At 56.6% G+C, this 20832-nt stretch overlaps 1 protein-coding gene across 1 annotated transcript; it reads right to left on the bottom strand.

The window, feature by feature from the left end:
* Positions 1 to 8234: 8234 nt before the first annotated feature.
* Positions 8235 to 16776, bottom strand: VSIG8 (V-set and immunoglobulin domain containing 8). The gene is made up of 7 exons (XM_032779482.1): positions 16728 to 16776; positions 13221 to 13387; positions 11846 to 12047; positions 10295 to 10459; positions 9775 to 9909; positions 8679 to 8817; positions 8235 to 8328 (listed from the first exon to the last, which is right to left on the bottom strand). Exons 1-7 carry the CDS (start codon positions 16774 to 16776, stop codon positions 8235 to 8237), a joined length of 951 nt encoding a protein of 316 aa, XP_032635373.1.
* Positions 16777 to 20832: the final 4056 nt, after the last annotated feature.

The raw sequence follows: 20832 nt of genomic DNA on the forward strand, positions 1-20832 counted from the left end.
AACATGTGGACAAGGGGGATCCAGTGGACATAGTGTACTTAGATTTCCAGAAAGCCTTTGACAAGGTCCCTCACCAAAGGCTCTTACGTAAATTAAGCTGTCATGGGATAAAAGGGAAGGTCCTTTCATGGACTGAGAACTGGTTAAAAGACAGGGAACAAAGGGTAGGAATTAATGGTAAATTCTCAGAATGGAGAGGGGTAACTAGTGGTGTTCCCCAAGGGTCAGTCCTAGGACCAATCCTATTCAATTTATTCATAAATGATCTGGAGAAAGGGGTAAACAGTGAGGTGGCAAAGTTTGCAGATGATACTAAACTGCTCAAGATAGTTAAGACCAAAGCAGATTGTGAAGAACTTCAAAAAGATCTCACAAAACTAAGTGATTGGGCAACAAAATGGCAAATGAAATTTAATGTGGATAAATGTAAAGTAATGCACATTGGAAAAAATAACCCCAACTATACATACAATATGATGGGGGCTAATTTAGCTACAACGAGTCAGGAAAAAGATCTTGGAGTCATCGTGGATAGTTCTCTGAAGATGTCCACGCAGTGTGCAGAGGCGGTCAAAAAAGCAAACAGGATGTTAGGAATCATTAAAAAGGGGATAGAGAATAAGACTGAGAATATATTATTGCCCTTATATAAATCCATGGTACGCCCACATCTCGAATACTGTGTACAGATGTGGTCTCCTCACCTCAAAAAAGATATTCTAGCACTAGAAAAGGTTCAGAAAAGGGCAACTAAAATGATTAGGGGTTTGGAGAGGGTCCCATATGAGGAAAGATTAAAGAGGCTAGCCTCTTCAGCTTGGAAAAGAGGAGACTAAGGGGGGATATGATAGAGGTCGTAGCTGAAATTGTGTATCTAAAATCGATTTTATCCCGTAGTGTAGACCAGCCCATAGACTGTAATCAAGTCACCCCTTAACCTTTGTTAAGCTAAATAGATTGAGCTCCTTGAGTCTATTACTGTAAGGCAGGTCGTCTAATCCTTTAATCATTCTTGTGGCTTTTCATTGAATCCGCTCCAATTTATCAACATCCTTTTTTAATCGTTGGCACCAGAACTGGACACAGCATTCCGGCAGAAGTTGCACCAGTGCCAAATATAAAGATAAAATATCCTCTCTATGGCTACCTAGATTCCCCTGTTTATATATCCCAAGATTGCATTTTTTTTTTTGGCCACAGTATCACATTGGGAGCTCATGTTCAGGTGATCATCCACCAGGACCCCCCAAGTCTTTTTCAGAGTCACTGCTTCCCAGGATAGAATCCCCCTCCTGTAAGCAAAGTCTGCAGTCTTTGTTCTCAGATGTGTAATTTTACCTTTGGCCACATTAAAACAAATATTGTATGCTTGCAATCAGAATAACAGGTGATCCAGTGATGTGTCCCCTTCATGGTTTACCTCTCTACCAATCTTTGTGTCATCTACAACAGTGGTTCTCAACCAGGGGTCTGAGGGTCCTTGGGAGGCCACAAGCAGGTTTCAGGGCCAGTATTAGGCTTGCTGGGGCCCAGGGTTGAAAGTTTCAGCCCCACTATGTGGGGTTAAAGCCTGGGGCTCTGAGCCCCGCCACTTGGGGCTGAAGCTGAAACCTGAGCAACTTAGCTTTGTGGGGGCCCTCTGTGGCATGAGGCCCCAGGCAATTGCCCTGCTTGCTACCCCCTAACGCAAGTCCTGGCTTTTATATACAGAAAAACAATTGTGGCACAGGTAGGCCATGGAGTTTTTATAGCGTGTTGGGGTGGGGGGGACTCCCTGATCTACACCCTTTATCAGTGAGGATTCTGTTTTCTCCCAGGCTATTAATAACAATGTTACATAGTGTAGTGCCAAGAACCCGTCCACCTGGGACCTCAATTGAAACACATTTACTCCATGATGTGAATCCCCATTTGCGATGACATTTTGCGACTGGTCAATTAGCCAGTTTTTAATCCATCTAATATGTGCCATGTTAATTTTATAACAGTCTAGTTTTTTAATCAAAATGTTGTGCAGGACCAAGTCCAATGCCTTACAGAAGTGGAAGTAAATCACACCAACGCTGTGACTTTAATGCTCTGTCATTTACGTGCTTGGTACTTAATTTTGAGCAAGTACAGTGAGTTGCTACAAAGCCTGGCAGACAATTCCCTGACTGTGCCTGAGCAACGCCGTGACTGATGGTGTGAATGGAGTACGGCTGGTGCCCGAGGCTCCCTGCTGTATTCTCCCCGTGGCTCACACCTGTCTTTATGGCGATCTTCTGGAGGTGACTGTCTGTTAGTCAAGCATATGGGGGCGGGGGGTTGCGATCTAAGGAGAAGATCCACTAAGGAGAGGTAAAAGGGGCATGAGGTACGTGGGCTGGAGCCAGGACTGGTGGAAACTCCCTAAAAGTGTGGGGGGGGGGCCACTGGTGCCCAAACCATGGCCTTGCCGTCGCACTGCCCATTTCCCCTGAGGCCTCACCCTCGCACCGCCCATTTCCCCTGAGGCTCCGCTCTCGCACCGCCCATTTCCCCTGAGGCCCTGTTCTCGCACCGCCCATTCCCCCTGAGGCCCCACCCTCGCACTGCCCATTCCCCTGAGGCCCCATCCTCGCACCGCCCATTCCCCAAGTCCCCGCCCTCGCACCGCCCATTCCCCCTGAGGCCCCGCCCTCGCACCGCCCATTCCCCCTGAGGCCCCGCCCTCGCACCGCCCATTCCCCCTGAGGCCCACTCATCCAACCTGAGGCCCCGCCCATTCCCCGAGTCCCTGCCCTCGCACCGCCCATTCCCCTGAGGCCCACTCATCCAACCTGAGGCCCCGCCCATTCCACCTGAGGCCCAGCCCTTGCACCACCCATTTCCCCTGAAGCCCCGCCCTTGCACTGCCCACTGGGGTGGGCTTGTCTGGCCCTCTCCCCTGAGGCTCTTTCCACGCCTCCTAACTCCTGCTGCAGCAGCACAGACACCAGTCCTCCTGGGCCCCTGGCCTGCATCGCTAATGGCTCTGAGCTGCCCCCGAGTGCTCTGGGCTCCTGAAGATCACCCCTGCCCATCAGGAGCACCGGAACGGGGGGGGAGGGAAGCCAGAGGGCCATGTCTCCCCCCACTTTTTACCAGCTGAAAGGGTGAGCAATGGGGGGGGGGCAAAGAAGAGTGAATGAGGGGCGGGGCCTCGGGGGGGATCAGAGCCTTGGGGAGAAGGGGCAGTGCGGGAATGGGGCCTCGAGGGGAATTGGGGAGAAGGGGCAGTGCGGGGATGAGGCCTCGAGGGGAATCAGGGCCTTGGGGAAAAGGGTGGTGCAGGGATGGGACCCGGAGGGGAATCAGGGGCTCGGGGAGAAGGGGCAGTGTGGGGATGGGGCCTTGAGGGGAATCAGGGAGAAGGGGCGGTGCGGGGATGAGGCCTCTAGGGGAATCGGGGCCTCAGGGAAAAGGGGCGGTGCGGGGATGGGGCCTCGAGGGGAATCAGGGAGAAGGGGCGGTGCAGGGATGGGGCCTTGGGGGGGATCTGGGCCTTGGAGAGAAGGGGGAGTGGGAAGATGAGGCCTCGAGGGGAATCGGGGCCTTGGGGAGAAGGGATGGTGTGGGGATGGGGCCCCGGGGAGAAGGGGCGGTGCGAGTCCTCGTAGGAAGAGGTAGTGTGACCAGATTGCAAGTGTAAAAAAATTTTGACCAGGGAGGGGGGTAATAGGTGCCCCCAAAATCTGGACAGTCCCTATAAAATCGGGACATGGATCACCCTAGAAGAGGCGATGTGAGGATGGGACCTCGGGGGAAAGAGGCAGTGCAGAGATGGGCCCTCGTAGGGAATCGGGGCTTGGAGAAAATGGGCGGTGCGGGGATGGGGCCTCAGGAGAAGAGGCGGTGCGAGCGTGGGGCCTCAGAGAGAATCGGGGAGAAGGGGTGGTGAGAGCATGGGGCCTCGGAGAGAATCGGGGAGAAGGGGGAGTGCAGGGGTGGAGTCTCAGAGGGAATCGGGGAGAAGGGGCGGTGAGAGCGTGGGGCCTCGGAGGAAATCGGGGAGAAGGGGGGGTACGAGCGTGGGGCCTCGGAGGGAGTCGGGGAGAAGGGGCGGTACGAGCGTGGGGCCTCAGAGGGAATCGGGGAGAAGGATCAGTGCACGTGGGGGGCCTCCGGAGGGAATCGGGGAGAAGGGGCGGTGAGAGCGTGGGGCCTCGGAGGGAATCGGGGAGAAAGGGCGGTGCGAGCGTGGGGCCTCGGAGAGAATCGGGGAGAAGAGGCAGTGAGAGCGTGGGACCTAGGAGGGAATCGGGGAGAAGGGGCAGTGAGAGCATGGGGCCTCAGAGAGAATCGGGGAGAAGGGGCGGTGAGAGCGTGGGGTCTCGGAGGGAATCGGGAAGAAGAGGCGGTGAGACCATGGGTCCTAAGAGGGAATCGAGGAGAAGGGGTGGTGTGAGCGTGGGGTCTCAGAGGGAATCGAGGAGAAGGGGCGGGAAAGCGTGGGACCTCGGAGGGAATCGGGGAGAAGGGGCAGTGCAGGGGTGGGGCATCAGAGGGAATCCGGGAGAAGGGGCGGTGAGAGCGTGGGGCCTCGGAGGGAATCGAGGAGAAGGGGCGGTGAGAGCATGGGACCTTAGAGGGAATCGAAGAGAAGGGGCAGTGAGAGCGTGGGGCCTCGGAGGGAATCGGGGAGAAGGGGCGGTGAGAGCGTGGGGCTACGGAGGGAATCGGGGAGAAGGGGCGGTGAGAGCGTGGGGCCTCGGAGGGAATCGAGGAGAAGGGGCGGTGAGAGCATGGGACCTTAGAGGGAATCGAAGAGAAGGGGCAGTGAGAGCGTGGGGCCTCGGAGGGAATCGGGGAGAAGGGGCGGTGAGAGCGTGGGGCTACGGAGGGAATCGGGGAGAAGGGGCGGTGAGAGCGTGGGGCCTCGGAGGGAATCGAGGAGAAGGGGCGGTGAGAGCATGGGGCCTTGGAAGGAATCGAGGCTTGGGGAAAATGGACGGTGTCGGGATGAGGCCTCGGGGGAAGAGGTGGTGCAAGTGTGGGGCCTTGGAGGGAATTGGGGAGAAGAGGCAGTGCGAGCCTGGGGTCTCAGAGGGAATCGGGGAGAAAGGGCGGTGCACGCGTGGGGCCTTGGAGGGAATTGGGGAGAAGGGGCGGTGCAGGAGTGGGGTCTCGGAGGGAAACAGGGGCTTGGGGAAAATGGGCGGTGCCGGAATGGGACATCGGGGGAAAAGGCAGTGTGAGCGTGAGGCCTCGGAGGGAATCGGGGAGAAGGGGCAGTGCACGCGTGGGGCCTCGGAGGGAATCAGGGAGAAGGGGCAGTGCACACGTGGGGCCTTGGAGGTAATCGGGGAGAAGGGGCAGTGCACACGTGGGGCCTCAGAGGGGATCAGGTAGAAGGGGCCGTGTGAGCGTGGGGCCTTGGAGGGAATCGGGGAGAAGGGGCAGTGCATGCGTGGGGCCTTGGAGGGAATTAGGGCCTTGAGGAGAAGGGGCAATGCGGGGGTGGGGTCTCGGTGGTGGTGGTGCAGTGGGGGGCGAGGCCATGGTTCGGGCACCTGTGGTGCCTCCTACTTTCAGGGCACTTCCCCAGCTCCTGCTGCCCATGCTCCATGCTGAATGGAGACATTCTGCCCCTCACTAGCAGGGCGTCTGAGCCACAGCCATCGATGGGTTTTAGGCCTGGTCTGCGCTACCAACTTATCTCGGTGTAACCCCTGGTGTAGACAGCGCTGTGTCGGCGGGTGGGCTTCTCCCATCATCACAGCGACCGCCTTTTGGGGAGGTGGAGTATCAATGCCAACAGGGGAGCGTCTCCCATTGGCATAGGTAGCATCTTCTCTGCTTCTCTTCACTGCTACAGTGATGTAAGTGTAGACAAACCCTTAGTCTCAGGCCCTGCAGGCAAGGAAGGGTCACCCCCATTGTACAGATGAGAGCTGAGGCACAGGAGGGGCTAGGGGATTGGCTCAAGGTTATAACACAAAGCCAGAGGCAGAGCTGGGAAGAGAAGCTCAGGCTCCTGCACCCCAGTTCAGAACGCTCTTTACTTGCCCAAGGGCAGGGAAAGGTGATGGCAGTTGGGCTGAGCAGACTGGAGCTATGCGGGGACAGTTCTGGGGGGCACTGATCATTTGCAGGGTGAGAGATGGGCCAGCATTAGGGGCTGCTGTGCCTCATCCTCCCTTCCCGCTGCCCTCCCAATACTCAGCTGCCTTCACTTCCCCTTCCTCCCTGTTCCATCACCTGATTGGACAAGCCTGGGGCTGTTGCCCTTATTAACTGGAGAAGAGTTTATAAAAGGCCAGGAGGGATTCCAAGGCCAGAGCAGGGTCCACTGTGCTCATCTAGTCTGACCTCCCAGGTAACCCAGGCCAGAGACCTGCCTCCAGCTGATTCCTAGAGCAGAGCTGTTAAGACAAATGTCTCAGCTTCGTCTAAAAACTGTCCGTGATGGAGACTCCATCACGAACCCTGGTGAATTGTTCCAGTGGTTAATTACAGTCTTTCAAAGGGTCAATCTGGACAGGGAGGCTGGGCAGGCGATGAGGGCTCCCGGGCAGTAGGGAGAGTAGTTCGGAGCAGGAGCTGGGACTGGAAACTCCCCTCTCCTGGAGTCTGTGTGGGGCCATGGCTGCTGGGCCATGGCAGCATTGTCCTGATGGGGCCAAGAGAAAGAGAATGGGGACAAAGGGGTGACAGGGTCTGAAAGGAGCCCTTGTGCCCATACAAGCCCAGAGCCTGGCACGGAAAAGGGGTGTGCGTGTGTATGTGAGAGCATGCAGTGAGAGGGCTGCGTGTGTGTGCATACTCATGCATGGCTCTAATGGGGTACTGCCCTCACAGCCTCCCCAGCCTGTAGCCAGGAGGGGAGGAGGTCTCAGCCCTATCCATTGCCCTGGGACGCTCACTGGGAGGGGTAGGGGGTGTCTCTCCTTCTGATGGTGTTAGAGGACACTTCCCATAAATGATTCACTCTGTTTGACTCCTTTAATGGAACTGCTTTGTACATGCCATTCACTGTGGCCAGCCTGGTACCCCCTGTGTGACACCCACGATCTACAGACTGATACCTCTCCCCAGGGAACAGTGCCACTCGGCTCTTACACCACCCTCCACAGACGAAGGGCACATCACAAGCCACAGTCTACAGAGGCAGAAACTGAGGCACAGCTTGGGAAAGGGAGTTGCCCAAGGTCACACAGGGACACATCAGTAGCATAGATAGAAATAGAACCCAGGAGTCCGGGTTCCCTGCCTGCCATACCAGAGCATGATGACTGAACCATGCAATAACCAAAGTTGGTGTAGAAGCTTCTACCCCACCTCCCCCAAACTGCCTTCCCACCTGACCCCATCATCCCTGGCCCCAGGGAGCCCCCTCCCCTTCTGACCCTAACACCCCTGGCCCAGAGAGTCCCCTCCCTATCTGACCCCATCACTCCCAGCCCCAGGGAGCCTCCTCCCCATCATCCCTGGCCCAGGAAGCTCCCTCCCCATCTGACCCTGTCACCCCAGCTCCAGTGAGCTTCCTCCCCACCTGACCCCATCACCCCCAACCCCAAGGAGTCCCCCCATTCATCCCTGGCCCATAGAGCCCCCTCCTCATCTGACCCCATCACCCCTGGTCCCAGGAAGCCCCCTCCCCATCTCATCCCATCATCCCTGACCCAGAGAGACCACTCACTCCCCATCTGACCCAGCCCTAGGGAGCCCCCTCCCCATCATCCCTGGCCCAGGGAGCTCCTTCCCCATCTGCCCCCATCACCCCGGCCCATGAGTAAGGTGTGTCCCTCATTCCAGCTGGAGCCTGGACAGGCTGTGCAAACCCCTAGAGAAACAAGGTGTTGAGATGTAGAGGGGCAGTTCCCAGGCTGCTGGGTGCTGTCTGCCCTTCTCCTGCCACATTCCATACTTGTGTGCTGGTGCCAGGTGCATCATGTCATGACACATGTTCTGACATGTCGTGATACAGCTCACCCCACTGTGTGTGGGTGGGTGGGGATATTACCAGCTCTAGGCCTTGTCTGTGTGCATTAAGGAGTCTCCCTAGCCATGGGGGTGCTTATGCCATGGATGGGGGGTTCTCCCATTCCCCACGGGCAGAACGGGGAAGGGGAGCAGCGTCGGATCTCCCTGGATCTGCGCAGAGGGTGGATGGAGCCGTGGGGCTGGGCACACAGTGGGGAGGTTCTTGCTTCTTGGGTTGCTTGGAGCTGGAGCGTAGCAGGGAGCCCCGCTGCTTGCAGGGGGTGCTCTCCTCCCCGCTCCTGGGGGCGCTACTTCTGGCAGGGTGTGTAGCTGATGTGCTGCGCGCTGCCGTGGTAGGGGTGCAGGTGGCCACTTCTGCATGGGCCAGCAGGGGCACTGTCTCTGTGGGCAGGGATAGGCAGCATGAAGTCACTCCTCCCTGCCCCTTTAGCACCCGGCCCCCTCCACCAGCTCGCTTGGTGCCAGGGCCAGGCCTGCCTGGCCTGCCCCCAGTCTGCTCGCCCTCCGGACACATGCAGGGGCACTCTGGGTGCCAACGCAGCCGCTTCGGGTCACAGCGTCACCCCGAGCCTCGGGCCCCCTCCTCCCTGGTCTCGCTCTATCATTCCAGCCTCTTCCAAGCTCTGCCCGTTTCTCCTCTTTTTCCTTAACCCCCTTTCTTTCCCTGCCCCTCGCCCTTGTGCCCCACCTCCCTTCCGCAGTGCCCTCTTCCCTCAGCCCAGAGGCATCACCTGATCTCAATGGGCACCACGGGCTGGCAGTGCCTCCGTCTGCAGTACCACAGCAAGGCCCAGAGGATCGAGAGCAGCAGGATCAGAAGGAAAATGGCCCCCAGGACAGAGCCCACAATGAGCCCCACATTCCTTGAACCTGTGGAAGGGGAGCAAACCTGTCACCTTCTCCCCTCCCCGCACTGGGCTGGGACCCACGCACAGAAAGTACTGCAGGGACTCCTGGCTCTGAGCCCCATTGACACCCCTGCCTGCTGGGCACTGGGCCATATTCGCTCTGCATGCCCCATGGGCGCCCCCTGCTGGGCTGCCCAGGAGGCCCTGGCCAGGCCCCTGTAATCCATGGGGCCCTGCATGGGCAATAGCTCCTGTGAGAGGGTGCCTGCTGCGCAGGGTCAGTACATTAGCCTGGAGCTGCAGCACGGCCCCAAGAACCTGACCCTCCCCGGCAGCTGGTCAAAGGGCTCAGTCCCGGCGATGGGGGTGGGGATGGGGGAGTCTCCATTCCTGTCTATAGGAAAAGGTGGGGGTGTCCATTGTTCCCAGTGCCGGGGGCAAGAGGGATTAGAGTCATAGAGTTTAAGGCCAGAAAGACCCATCAGGTCATCCAGTCTGCCCTCCCGCACATCACAGCCCACTGGCCCTCCCCCCACAGCACCTCCTTAGAACTGGGATTACACTAAAGTATCACCGCCCAGCAGAGCCCTAGCTATGGGGCGACAGCCACAAAGCCCAGGAGGGCTCGAGTCTCCATTGTTCCCGGGGAGGGAGGTTCTCTATTGTTCTCTATGAGGAAGGGGGGATCTCCATTGTTTCCTATGGGGAAGGGGAGGTATCCATTGTTCCCTACAGGGAAGGAGGGTCTCCAGTGCTCCCTGAGGGCTGCTAGGAGCTCAGCTCTGTTCAGGCTCCAGCCCCTCAGGCTGCCCCTCACACTGACATTCCCTCGGGGTGCTCACAACGCCAGGTTGGTTCTACTTCCAGCCCAGCCTGGGTTGGGCTCAGCTTCAAGGAGCTACTGCCAGACACTTGAGTCCTGCCCCGCTGGGCACTCTGGCACTTGCCCCCTGTCCTGGCCTTGTGCCCCCCATCCTACCTGTGTAGCCGGCGCGAGGGACGGAGACTTGCACCATGCACTGGGTGTAACCCACCCTGTTGGTCACGCGGCAGCAGTAGGTCCCGGAGTGCTCCTGCGACAGGCTCTGGATCATCAGGTCCCCCGAGCCTTGCCCTGCACAGGAGAGACCCAGCCCTGAGTGAGCCCCACAAAGTATCCCCGCTCTGGACAGGCGGTGCCAGCTCCTTCACCCCTAGGGGGTCCTGGGACAGTGCAAGGCAGCCAGAGCCCCCTGGCAACACATCAGGGCCATGCCTGGGCCCACCCCCAAAAACACCCTGGCTGCTCCATCCACGAAAAGGGTCCCCCAGGTACCAAGACTTGAGGAAACTCATGTCATAGACATTGCAAGGGGAGGCTTCCAGCTCAGCACAAGAGCATGCCACCCTCCAGAGGTCCGCACCTCTCCCTTGCACCATCCTCGGGCAAACAACCCACAATGAGCTCAGGATAGTGAGCAGCCCACCTCCCGGGGACCCCCACCCCGCCCACTGCTTACCCTGTACTGTTCTGGGGGGCAGCCAGCCCATGGCATAGTCCCCTCCCATCTTGGACCACTGGTAGGAGAGGGGAAGGGAGCCCCCATCAGAGCAGCACCTAAGCATGAGGTTCCCTCCCCTGACCGGCTCCCCGTCCATCCAGCACCGAGGGGCGGCCGGCTTCTCTGGGGAGAGACACAAATTGCGTCAGTTAATGGGAGCTAGTAAGGAGCAGCAGGGATGGACAGGCAGACACAGCCGTGCTCAGAGATAGACAGACAGGCAGAGCCTGGGTACAGCAGGCATGCGGTGGCAGTGCCCCCTGAAAGGGGGAGTCAGAGGATGGGGATTGCTGATGGGCAGGCAGAGACGGATCGGTGGACAGGGGTTGGTGGGCTGGGATCAGAGCTTGGGGACAGACGGGCAGGTTTGTTGGGCTGGGATCAGCGCATGGGGAGTGGCGGGCAGGTTTGGTGGGCTGGGATCAGCGCATGGGGACTGGTGGGCAGGTTTGGTGGGCTGGGATTAGCGCATGGGTCTGGTGGGCAGGGTCAGTGGGCTGGAGTCAGCACATGGGGACTGGCGGATGGGGTCAGTGGGTTGGGGTCAGTGGGATGGTGACTGAGAGGCAGGGTCAGTGGCCTGGGGTCAGCGCATGGGGACTGATGGGCAGGGTTGGTGGTCTGGGGTTGGTGTATGGGGACTGGCAGGCAGGATCAGCACATGGGGACTGGCAGGCAGGGTCAGATCAGCAGGCAGTGTCTGTCCACAGGGAATGGTGGGCTGGGACGGTTGGCAGAGGCAGGTCTCGGGGTGGGAGGGTTTTAGTGATGGTTAGGTCAGTGGTTGGAGTTTAGATCTGTGGGCGGGGTTAGGTAGTGGAGGTTGGGTCAGTAGGTGGAGTTTGGGTTAGTGGGTTGGGTCAGTGGGTGTTGACTGGAACTCATCTAACACAGTGACGGTGACCTGGTGGGTGTCGGCAGTGTGTGGGGGTGGGTTAATGAGTGAGGGTTGGGTCACTGAGTGGCGGGGATCAGCAGGGTTGGTGGGACTCACCTCGCACAGTGACGGTGACCTGGTGGGTGTTGGTAGGGATTGGTGTTGGGTGAGTGGGTGGAATTTGGGTCAGTGGGTGGGGTTGGGTTAATGGGTGAGGTTGGGTCAGTGGGTGGTGGGGGGATCAACAGGGAGGTGGGACTCACCTAGCATGACGTGGGTGACTTGGGGGGTGTTGGCAAGGGTTCGTGTTAGGTCAGTGCATAGGGTTGGCTTGGCAGGGGTTGGGCTAGTGAGTGGGCTTGGGGTCAGTGGGCAGTGGATGGGTTGAGGTCAGAGGCGGATTAGAGGTTTGTGGGGATCTGGATCAGAGAAAGTGGGGGCCCTTTCTGCCTGCAGAGCAAGCCCCTGTACCCTGGCAGGAGTGCTGATTGGGCAAGTGGGTTGAGGTGCAGGCACCCATTTCTTCAGGGGGCCCCCAGTTGGGTGGGGCCCCTGGGAACAGGCCCTGTTGGCCCAGTGGCTAATCTGCCACTGGTGGGAGTGAGAGGCCAGCAGGCGGGGGCGCGACTCACCGAGCACAGTAATGGTGATCAAGTGGGTGTCGACAGTGGCTTTCCTCACCCTGCACTCATAGGTGGCCGAGTCTGACACCTGCAGGTTTGCCAGGTAGATGGAGGCATCATACAAGCTTGGGTCCTGGGCCACAAATGACACCCTCTGCTGCAGGCCTGCGACACTGCCGTACCTGATCTTCTGGTCCCGGTAGGTCAGGAACTGATGGGGAGGAACCGAGCAGCAGTGAGCTATGGTGGGTGATGAGCAATGGAGACCGGAGACCAGCCAAGGGGCAGGAGCAGCACTGGGGGCTGAGAATCCAGGATCTTATGGACCATCCTGTACAGGGAGCTGCTAGAGATACATGTCCTACACTAGTGGTTTTCAAACTGTGGGTCGGGACCCCAAAGTGGTTGCAACCCAATTTCAACAGGATCACCAGTGCTGATATTAGAGTTGTTGGGGCCTGGACCCAAGCCCAAGCCTCAGCCCCAGCTCCACCACCAAGGGCTGAAGCCCAAGCCCCACTGCCCAGGGCCAAAGTCTGAGGGCTTCAGCCCTAGGTGGTGAGGCTCAAGTTCCAGGCCCCCATCCTGGGGCTGAAACCCTTGGGCTTCAGCTTTGCGGCCCCCTCCTCCACCCCTGCCACCCAGGATGATGTGGCTTGGGCAGGCTCAGGCTTCAGTCCCCACTCCTGGGGTTGTGTAGTAATTTTTGTTGTCAGAAGGGGGTCGTGGTGCAATGAAATTTGAGAACCCTCAGTCTACACTGATGGCAGTGGGTGCAGGATGGGGCAAGGAATGCCCTGCCCCAGGGACTGGGGCTGACGGGCAGCGGAGAGGCTGGTGGAGCCCAAGCCAGGTGAGCTCAGTGCCCAGGCATGGGGCGGTGGGGATGTAAGGGAAGGTGGAAGGTGGAAGCGCAGGGCCCGGGGAAGGAGTCACGGCCCCACGAGCAGAGAATGACAGTATCTCTCGAGGGATGCCTCTTGCTGGGGCAAGTCACAGAGAGCAGCTGGGACAGGACAATTCAATGGACCCTGGGGGAGACTGCGCCCAGGGGAGGAACTGGCACAGTGAGAGGGCTTGAGAATATGCACACACGTAAGGGTGAGGAAGGGTGGCAGAGTGCCATCAGCCAGGTCGGCAGAGGGGGCAGTGCCCAGGGGTCTCTGCAAATAGTCTGGATCTGCGGGAGATGGAATCTGAGCAAGGACCCAGTGCTGGGCAGGGGGTAGCAGCCGCAGGGGCAGGAACTTGGCCAAGATGTCCCAGAAAGCCAGGGGCAAAGCTGGAAACAGACCCCAGGGGTCCTGCTCCCAGCACAGATTCCAACCAGACATTTGATGGGCCTTGCTAAGGAAGTGGGATGAGGGGTGGAGCTCAGACTCACTGGCAGCCTCTGGTCAGGGTTCACCATGGTCCATATGATGTCCAGGTTGGTGGGTCCATTGTCCTCAGGCTCCAGGATATAGGGGCAGCCCAGCCTCACAGAGTCCCCCTGGGCCAGGTACAGCACCTGCTGGCCCTTCGCACTGATCCGCACGGCCTCCAGCAGAGCTGAGGGACAGACAGACAGAGCTGCCCATCAGGACAGACAGACTAGTGCTGGGCAGAGCATCTGCAAAGAGAGGAAGGAGTCCCCGGGCACCTGCTGCAGAGATTGAGCCCTTCCTGCAGTGCCCAGAGCCAGCTGTGCAGGGAGTTAGTCCAGTGGCCTTCCAGTGTGGAAGCAAGTGAGGGGACTATCAGACAAAGGGCTCTGGGGGAAGCATGTCCCATCAGCTTTTAGAAGATAGGGGGGCATTATCCACGCAGGGACCAGGCTGTGCCCTGGGCAGAGATAGGCTCCTCTCACCGGAGCTGGGCTCTATTGCTTGGCATTTGCCAAGCTGTGGACATCTTGCTGCAAGGATCCCGCTTGGCCTAGTCAGAATACAACGAAGCAGGGCAGGTTTTGCAGTGTGTCTGAGGCCAGTGCCCCTGGGGTGATCTCTGATTAATACTTACAGCAGGCCAGTGAGCTCAGACAGCCCCTAGGGGGAGCCACACTGGGGATACTGGGGCTGGATCTGAAATTCCGTGCAGCAGGGGACACACGAGTGTGCCAGTCCAACACATTCCAGCCACCAGAGGGCAGCGTCCTGCACAAAGCCCCCAGCGGATGAAGTGAACATTTTCACTCAACTGACTTTTAAAGTTGCGAGTTTCAGCCACCCCGCTGAGTCCTGACTCAGCCAGGGGAAAGTGAGCGAAGGTCCTGCAGGGAATGAGGGGGCGGGGAAGTTATTTATTGTGCTGCTTCACTGAGGCCATGGCTACACTGAAGAGTTGCAGTGCTGGTGGTGGGTTTACAGCGCTGCAACTTAGTAACTGTCCACATGCAAGGCACATCCAGCGCTGCAACTCCCTGGCTGCAGCGCTGGCTGTACACCTGGTCTGCTTGGGGTGTAACGATTGCAGCGCGGGTGATGCAGCGCTGCTCGTCAAGTGTGGCCACCAAAAGCGCTGTTATTGGCCTCCAGGGTATTAGGAGGTATCCCAGAATGCCTGTTCACAACAAACCGAAAGAGTGGCTGAACTCCATCCGGGCTCCCCAGAGCTGCTTATCTAAAAAACAAACACAGCTGCTGTTTGCTCCAGCGAGCGAGCGGAGGCAGGCAAGGGAATTGCTTTGGAATGTTCACAGCTGTTTGCTTTTGAGTAGAGAAGCCACACGGAAGAGGGGGAGGTGGGAGTCCGTGTTGGAGCAGCTACTTATGTGGTCTGAAGGCTATTTAGGAGTGCATAATTTGCATTTAGTGAATAAGAGAGGGGTGGGGGAAGGACTCGAAACTTTTAAATTGATCGCAGGTTGGTGATGTGTATGTTCCAGTCCTTAGAACTTGCAAGACAGGGAGCTGACAGCTCCAAAAATCCACTCTCTCCCCCACACCCCCCTCTTTTGAAAAGCACGTTGCAGCCACTTGAATGCTGGGATAGCTGCCCACAATGCACTACTCCCAACAGTGCTGCAAATATGGCCACACTGCAGCGCTTTCCCTACACAGCTGTACGAAGACTGCTGTAACTCCCAGCGTTGTACAACTGTAAGTGTAGCCATACCCTGAGAGGCTTCTCCAACTTGAATGGATTGCCAATAGCAGCCAGGGATCCACAGGCCCAGGGGAGCCCAGCCATTCCCTCTACCGCCTTTAGTTCACAGGGAAGGTCCTCAGAGCTAGATCTGCAGAACACACCCAGCCTTGATACTCTGGGAAAGCTGCCTGCTACCGGCCTGAGGGGACCTCCCCAGTGTTTCATTATGTAATTAATTAGTGACTCTTCGCAGAGCACTTTCTAGGTGCAGTGTAATCCAGGTGCAGAGGGCTCTCTCCAGTGTCACTATGTGGGAACATGCGTGGGAGAAGGGTGCTGTTGGCGGATGGTCACTCCTGCTGCAGCTGAGGGGATTCCAGCTCAGGTAGATACACATATGCTAGCTTTGATCAAACAGCTGGTGCACTAAAAACAGCAGTGTAGCTCTGGCAGCACAGACGGTGGGATGGGCTAGCCACCTGAGCAAGCACCTGGAGTCCTGGGCGGGACCCGTACTCGGGGTAGTTATCCCGAATGTCCTACCACCCATACCGTGGCATCTACACTGCTCTGTGTAGCGCAATGGTTCCCAACCAGGGGTACATGAACCCCTGGGGGTACACAAAGATACATCAACTCATCTAGATATTTGCCTAGTTTTCCAACAGGCTACATATAGCGAAGTCAGTACAAATTAAAATTTTGTACAATGATTTGTTTATACTGCTCTATGTACTATACAAGGAAACGTAAGTACAATATTTATATTTCAATTGATTTATTTTATAATTTTATGATAAACATGAGAAAATCAGCCATTGTTCTGGAGTAGTGTGGCTGTGACACTTCTGTATTTTTATGTCTGATTTTGCAAGCAAGTCGTTTTTAAGTCGGGTGAAAATTGGGGTACGCAAGACAAATCAGCCTCCTGAAAAGGGGACAGTAGCCTGGAAAGGTTGAGAACCACTGCTGTAGTGCACTAGTTCAATCAAAACTATTCTGTCTACACCAGACTGAGCTGGAAATTACACCTCCAAGAGGTTTCTGTCTTGCTGCATTTTGCCAGCGCTGATCCAGATGGGAAGTGCCGGATTTTTGGTCCGGAGCACTTTTGTGACGCACTAAGGGCTTGAGTACACAGGTGTCAAGTGACCGGCACAGCAATCTTGCTATAGGGGAATAACTGCCTGTGAACGCTGCTCCAGAACAAGAATGATTGTATTCCAGTATAATTGCTCCTGTTCCGTAATGAACTCCCTGTTATTCTGGAATCAAGTGTCCCCACAGGGAAGTTATTCCACCACAGCTATTATTGTTATTATTTCTTAGGTGTATTACTGTAGCACCTAACAGCTCCAGCCAAGGACCAGGCCCCATGGTGCTAGGAGCTGTACATTATTTATTAGGTGTATTATCATAGCGCCTAGAAGCCCCAGCCAGGGACCAGGCCCCACCATGGTCGGGGCTGTGCAAATGCAAAACAAAGAGACAGTTCCTGCCCCAAGGAGCTCGCAGGCGACAGCACAGGCGTTATTCCACTACAGCTATGCTGGACAATTTCCCCATGTAGATGAGCCCTACATTGCTAGGCTGGGAGTCATGGGGGAGGAAGGGAGTTTAGAGCCAAGATCACTAGCATTCCCACCCTCTCCCAGATGCTGAGTTGGGGTGGGTCTGGGTGAAGTTACTGGTCAGGCCAGGGTCTTATTTACCCCAGCTGGTTTGCCTGTTGCAATCTGCACTGGGCCAGGGGCTTCACCTTCACACCAGGCTCCCTGTCTCTGGCTGGGGAGGGCCTGAGGGGTTCCTCGGAGGAGCCTACCTGGCGTTAGACACAAGAAGAGGAGCTGGACAGTCCCTTGCCCAGCCATGGTCCTGCAGCCTCTCCCAGCGTATCCAGAGCAGCAGAGAAGAGAGACGATCCTGGGTGGGGAGCTTGGAGACAGGGAAGCAGAGCGTCTTGGGGCTGCTTTTATCTGCTGGGGCTGGGTGTTCCTCCCTGCAAGGAGGATGCCTTTGGGGTGAGTGAGGAGGTGAGTGAGCGGCTCCAAGCCGTGAGTGTGAGCTGCCGCCCGCTCCCTTCTGTGCCTACCTGGTAATTAACACTGGCTCGGCTGGCGTGGGCTTTCCTGCCAGCTGGGCCTGTTGCCCTGCATCCCTCTCACACAGGGATGCCTGATGGGTGGCTCTCTAGGCTCAGGGCTTGGGAGGGAGGTTGGCAACAGCCAGCTTCAAAGCTTTTAATGGGGCCTCAACCCACCAGCTGAGCTTATACCTACAGTTTCCACCCACAGCAGCGGGCACCAGTGACCTGGTAGCAGGGAGATGCCTACTCACCCTGTGTAGTGTGTGCGGCTGCCAGCACCTCCCCCTGCACCAGCCACAAGACCAGACTGGGCGCCCGCTTGTCACACAGTGTCTCAAGTGAGAGGTAGGGTTGCCAACCCTCCAGGATTGCCCTGGACTCCCCAGGAATTAACGATTGATTTTTAATTAATGATTATGTCATGTGATGAAACCTCCAGAAATACATCCAACCAAAATTGGCATCCCTAGTGAGAGAACATCCCAGGTCTGGCCAGGAAGCAGGGGCCGGGGCAGGGCAGGCTTCCTGTGCTGGCAACACCTCTGTCTCTGGTGCTAGGCGCAGAGGTACCATCCGCAGAATGAACAAAACCAGAGGAGGATTAGAAACAGCCAGGGAGGGAGGGTTAACATGAGTCCACCAGAGCAGCCAGTTTGGGGTGAGCCTGCGACATAGGGAGCAACAGTGTGTGACAATGAGCCTGTCACACTGAGTGTGTGATGGTGCGACTGTGAGCATGTGATGGGGTGTGGGACTGTGTGAGAGATGGGTGTGATGAGGTGTGTGTGACTAAGCGTGTTACGGGGTGTGACTGGGGATGTGACTGTGAGGATGTGACTGTGTGTGATGGTTTGTATAACTGGGAGTGTGTTAGTGTGTGTGAGATGGAGTGTGACGGTGTATGTGACTTCTGAGCATGTGATGGGGTGTGAAGGTGTGTGTGTGACTGTGAGCATGTGATGAGGTCTGTGACTGAGCATATGATGGGGTGTGATGTGTGTGACTGAATGCATGAAAGTGAGTGTGTGACTGAGCTTGTGACAGTGTGTGTGACTGCATGTGTGTTGGTTTGTGTGACTGTGTTACAGTATGTGTGAGATGGTATGTGACACTGTGTGTGTGACTGTGAGCTTGTAACAAGTGTGTGTGACTGTGAGCATGTGACGATGTGTGTGACTGTGTGTGTGATGGTTTGTGTGACTGTGTGTTACAATGTGTAGGAGATGGGGTGTGACAGTGTGTGTGTGACTGTGAGCATGTGATGGTGTGTGACTGTGTGTGTGATGGTTTGTGTGACTGTGTGTTACAGTTTGTGTGAGATGGGGTGTGACAGTGTGTGTGTGACTGTGAGCTTATGATGGGATGTGTGACTGAGTGTGTGACAGGGTGAACTCAAATCTAGATGTTCCCATGCTCGTGTTGCTCCTCCAGGTGCTCTGAATCCCCCCACGAGGGGCCTGGGCACCATGTCTCAGGGTGCCTCTTACCCACAGTGTTTGTGTGTGGGTGTGAGAGGGACAGTGTGCATATGACAGGTGACAATATACATGTGCTGCGGTGTGGCACGCCATTCAGCACTGACTGCGAGTGGGGAGTGACCCCTACAGAGTCACCTGCCCTGCTCCCTGCTGCACAGAGCCCCTCAGCAGAAGGGTGGTGCACTGGAGCCAGGGTTGACTGAGAGAGGAGTGTGGTCCCTACTGAGCCCCCGCCCTGCTTCCTGCAATATACAGCATGCCCTAGCACTGCACAGGGTCACTGGGGTCAGCCCTGAATCTGAGGGTGGTGCTCCTGCCACACTCCCTGCACTTACTTTTCCTTGAAAATCTCTGCCCAGGAGCTGAACCCAGCTAGCTGGGGTAATCCAGGGAGATATGCATACTAGCAGCTGGAAGGGATCTCCCCAGTGTGCTGTTATCATGTAATTAACTAACTAATCTTCACAGAGCACTTTCAATGGAATTCAAGTGTCACTGTGTGGGAGGGAGAGGATTAGGAACAGGAAGGCGCATGGATTCCTGGGGAGACGGGCGCAGGCTGATAGTCTTTCCCGCTAAAGGGATCTGAGCACCCCCCATGGACGAGTTATGTCATTAAATCTGCCTGAGGCCCCCAGTGCTGGTGAAGGCCCAGGTTTTTCCAGCAGGTCAGAAAATGGGGACATTAGCAGAAGAATTTGTTTCTTTTTTCCACTAACTTATTTTTGAAATTTTTCGACCTGCTCCGTCCAGTTGAGAATCTGCCGCTGGCCAATGTGGCCAGCTCTTGTGATTTCATCCAGAGATTAACAAGGTTCTTCATGCCTCAGATCCTGGAATTGTGATATTGCCGCAGGACCTTGGATTTTCTTTTAATAAAAAGATAGTTTCTAGCACTTGTGGCTGAAGAGAAAAACATGGACTGAGTGTGACACTTGAGCTCCAAACCAGGGAGCAAAGAGACAGAACTCAACATTGACTACTTTTAAAATAATCTCATGATTTTAAAGCAATCTCACAAGCAATCTCACAACGTTTGAGCCCGGACTCCTGATTTTGTACCGTTTGGGGCTGGCAGTGCTGCATGTCCTGCTGCACCCGCGGAGGGGGTTTTGGGTACTGACTCTGGAAGGGGGCTCAGGGTTGGGGCACAGAGTTGGGGTGCAGGTGGGGGTGAGGGGTGCAGGCTTCAGCCAGGTGGTGCTTACCTCAGGCAGCTCCCAGCTGGCGGCACAGCAGGGCTAAGGCAGGCTCCCTGCCTGTCCTGGCCCTGCGCCACTCCTGGAAGCAGCTGGCACATCCCTGCAACCCTTGTGGGGGGCAAGGAGCTCCATGTGCTGCCCCTGCCTGCAGGCACCACCCCCGCAGCTCCCATTGGCCGCAGTTCCTGGCCAATGGGAACTGTGGAGTCAGCGCCTAGGGGCCTCAGGGACATGCCGGCTGCTTTCTGGAGCAGTGTGAGGACAGGGCAGGCAGGGAGCCTGCCTTAATCCTGCTGCACCAATGGACTTTTAGTGGTCTAAAGTCTCCTGATTTGGCTTCAGTAGCCTCTGGGAGATAGAGCCCAATTCTGGGAGACTCCTGGCAAAACCGAGAGGGTTGCCAACCCTATGACCTAATTCAGTGTCAGCTCCTGGATCTGCTATGCCCAAAGTCATACTCCACTGACCAAGCCCAGGTTAATTATCAGTCTGCTTCACATGGAGGCCCTGGCTTGGGCATCTCCACTGCTGGGAAAATCAAGCCCATGTCTTGGACAATTTGAGGACTTTGTCAGAGCTATGGCAGCGATCTTTGATGACCCCTGTCATGAGTGCATGGCCGAAGCCATGCTTCAGGTGTTGTGGCAGGGACACCAGATTTCCAACACTTGGTAGTAGTAGACATCAAGTGGAATGAGGCCACCCAGCACTATAATGTCTGACATGGCCTAACCAGTGGTATTAAAGATCAGCCTGGATGCCTTAATCAACCTTTGCATGAAGATTGACAACCACCTGACCAAATCCTGCCATGGAAAAAGATGGTTCTCCCGACTCCTGTGAGCCCTCATGGCTCTGCCCCACCCCCATCACCAGTCCTGTCTCCATCTCCCAAACATGCAAGTTGATCAGGTCCAGCCCCACCTCTCCAATGTGGAGAAGAATTAACACAGAACGTCAGGCCTATACTGCAGGCCACCAGGTCAAGCTGCCCTGCCAAGGTCCAATCTGCACCGAGGTCAGGAAACACCAAGCCCCAGCCCACAATAGGAGGGTTTGAGCTGGGTTGGTGTCCATCTCTTCTCCCCAGCAGGCTACACAAACACTCATCCACCAGTGCTCTGGTGATGGCCAATCAGTACCCAACACATCTCTGACTCC

Source organism: Chelonoidis abingdonii, chromosome 11, assembly GCF_003597395.2.
Source record: "Chelonoidis abingdonii isolate Lonesome George chromosome 11, CheloAbing_2.0, whole genome shotgun sequence".
In the NCBI taxonomy this organism is placed as follows: Eukaryota; Metazoa; Chordata; order Testudines; family Testudinidae; genus Chelonoidis; species Chelonoidis abingdonii.

Coding starts and splice junctions, on each gene's coding strand:
- VSIG8 (XM_032779482.1), bottom strand. CDS start 16,776: ATGGCTGGGCAAGGGACTGTCCAGCTCCTCTTCTTGTGTCTAACGCCA. Junction 13,388..16,727: donor CTTCTTGTGTCTAACGCCAG/GTAGGCTCCTCC, acceptor TCTGTCCCTCAG/CTCTGCTGGAGGCCGTGCGG. Junction 8,818..9,774: donor CCCTCGCGCCGGCTACACAG/GTAGGATGGGGG, acceptor CCCCTTCCACAG/GTTCAAGGAATGTGGGGCTC.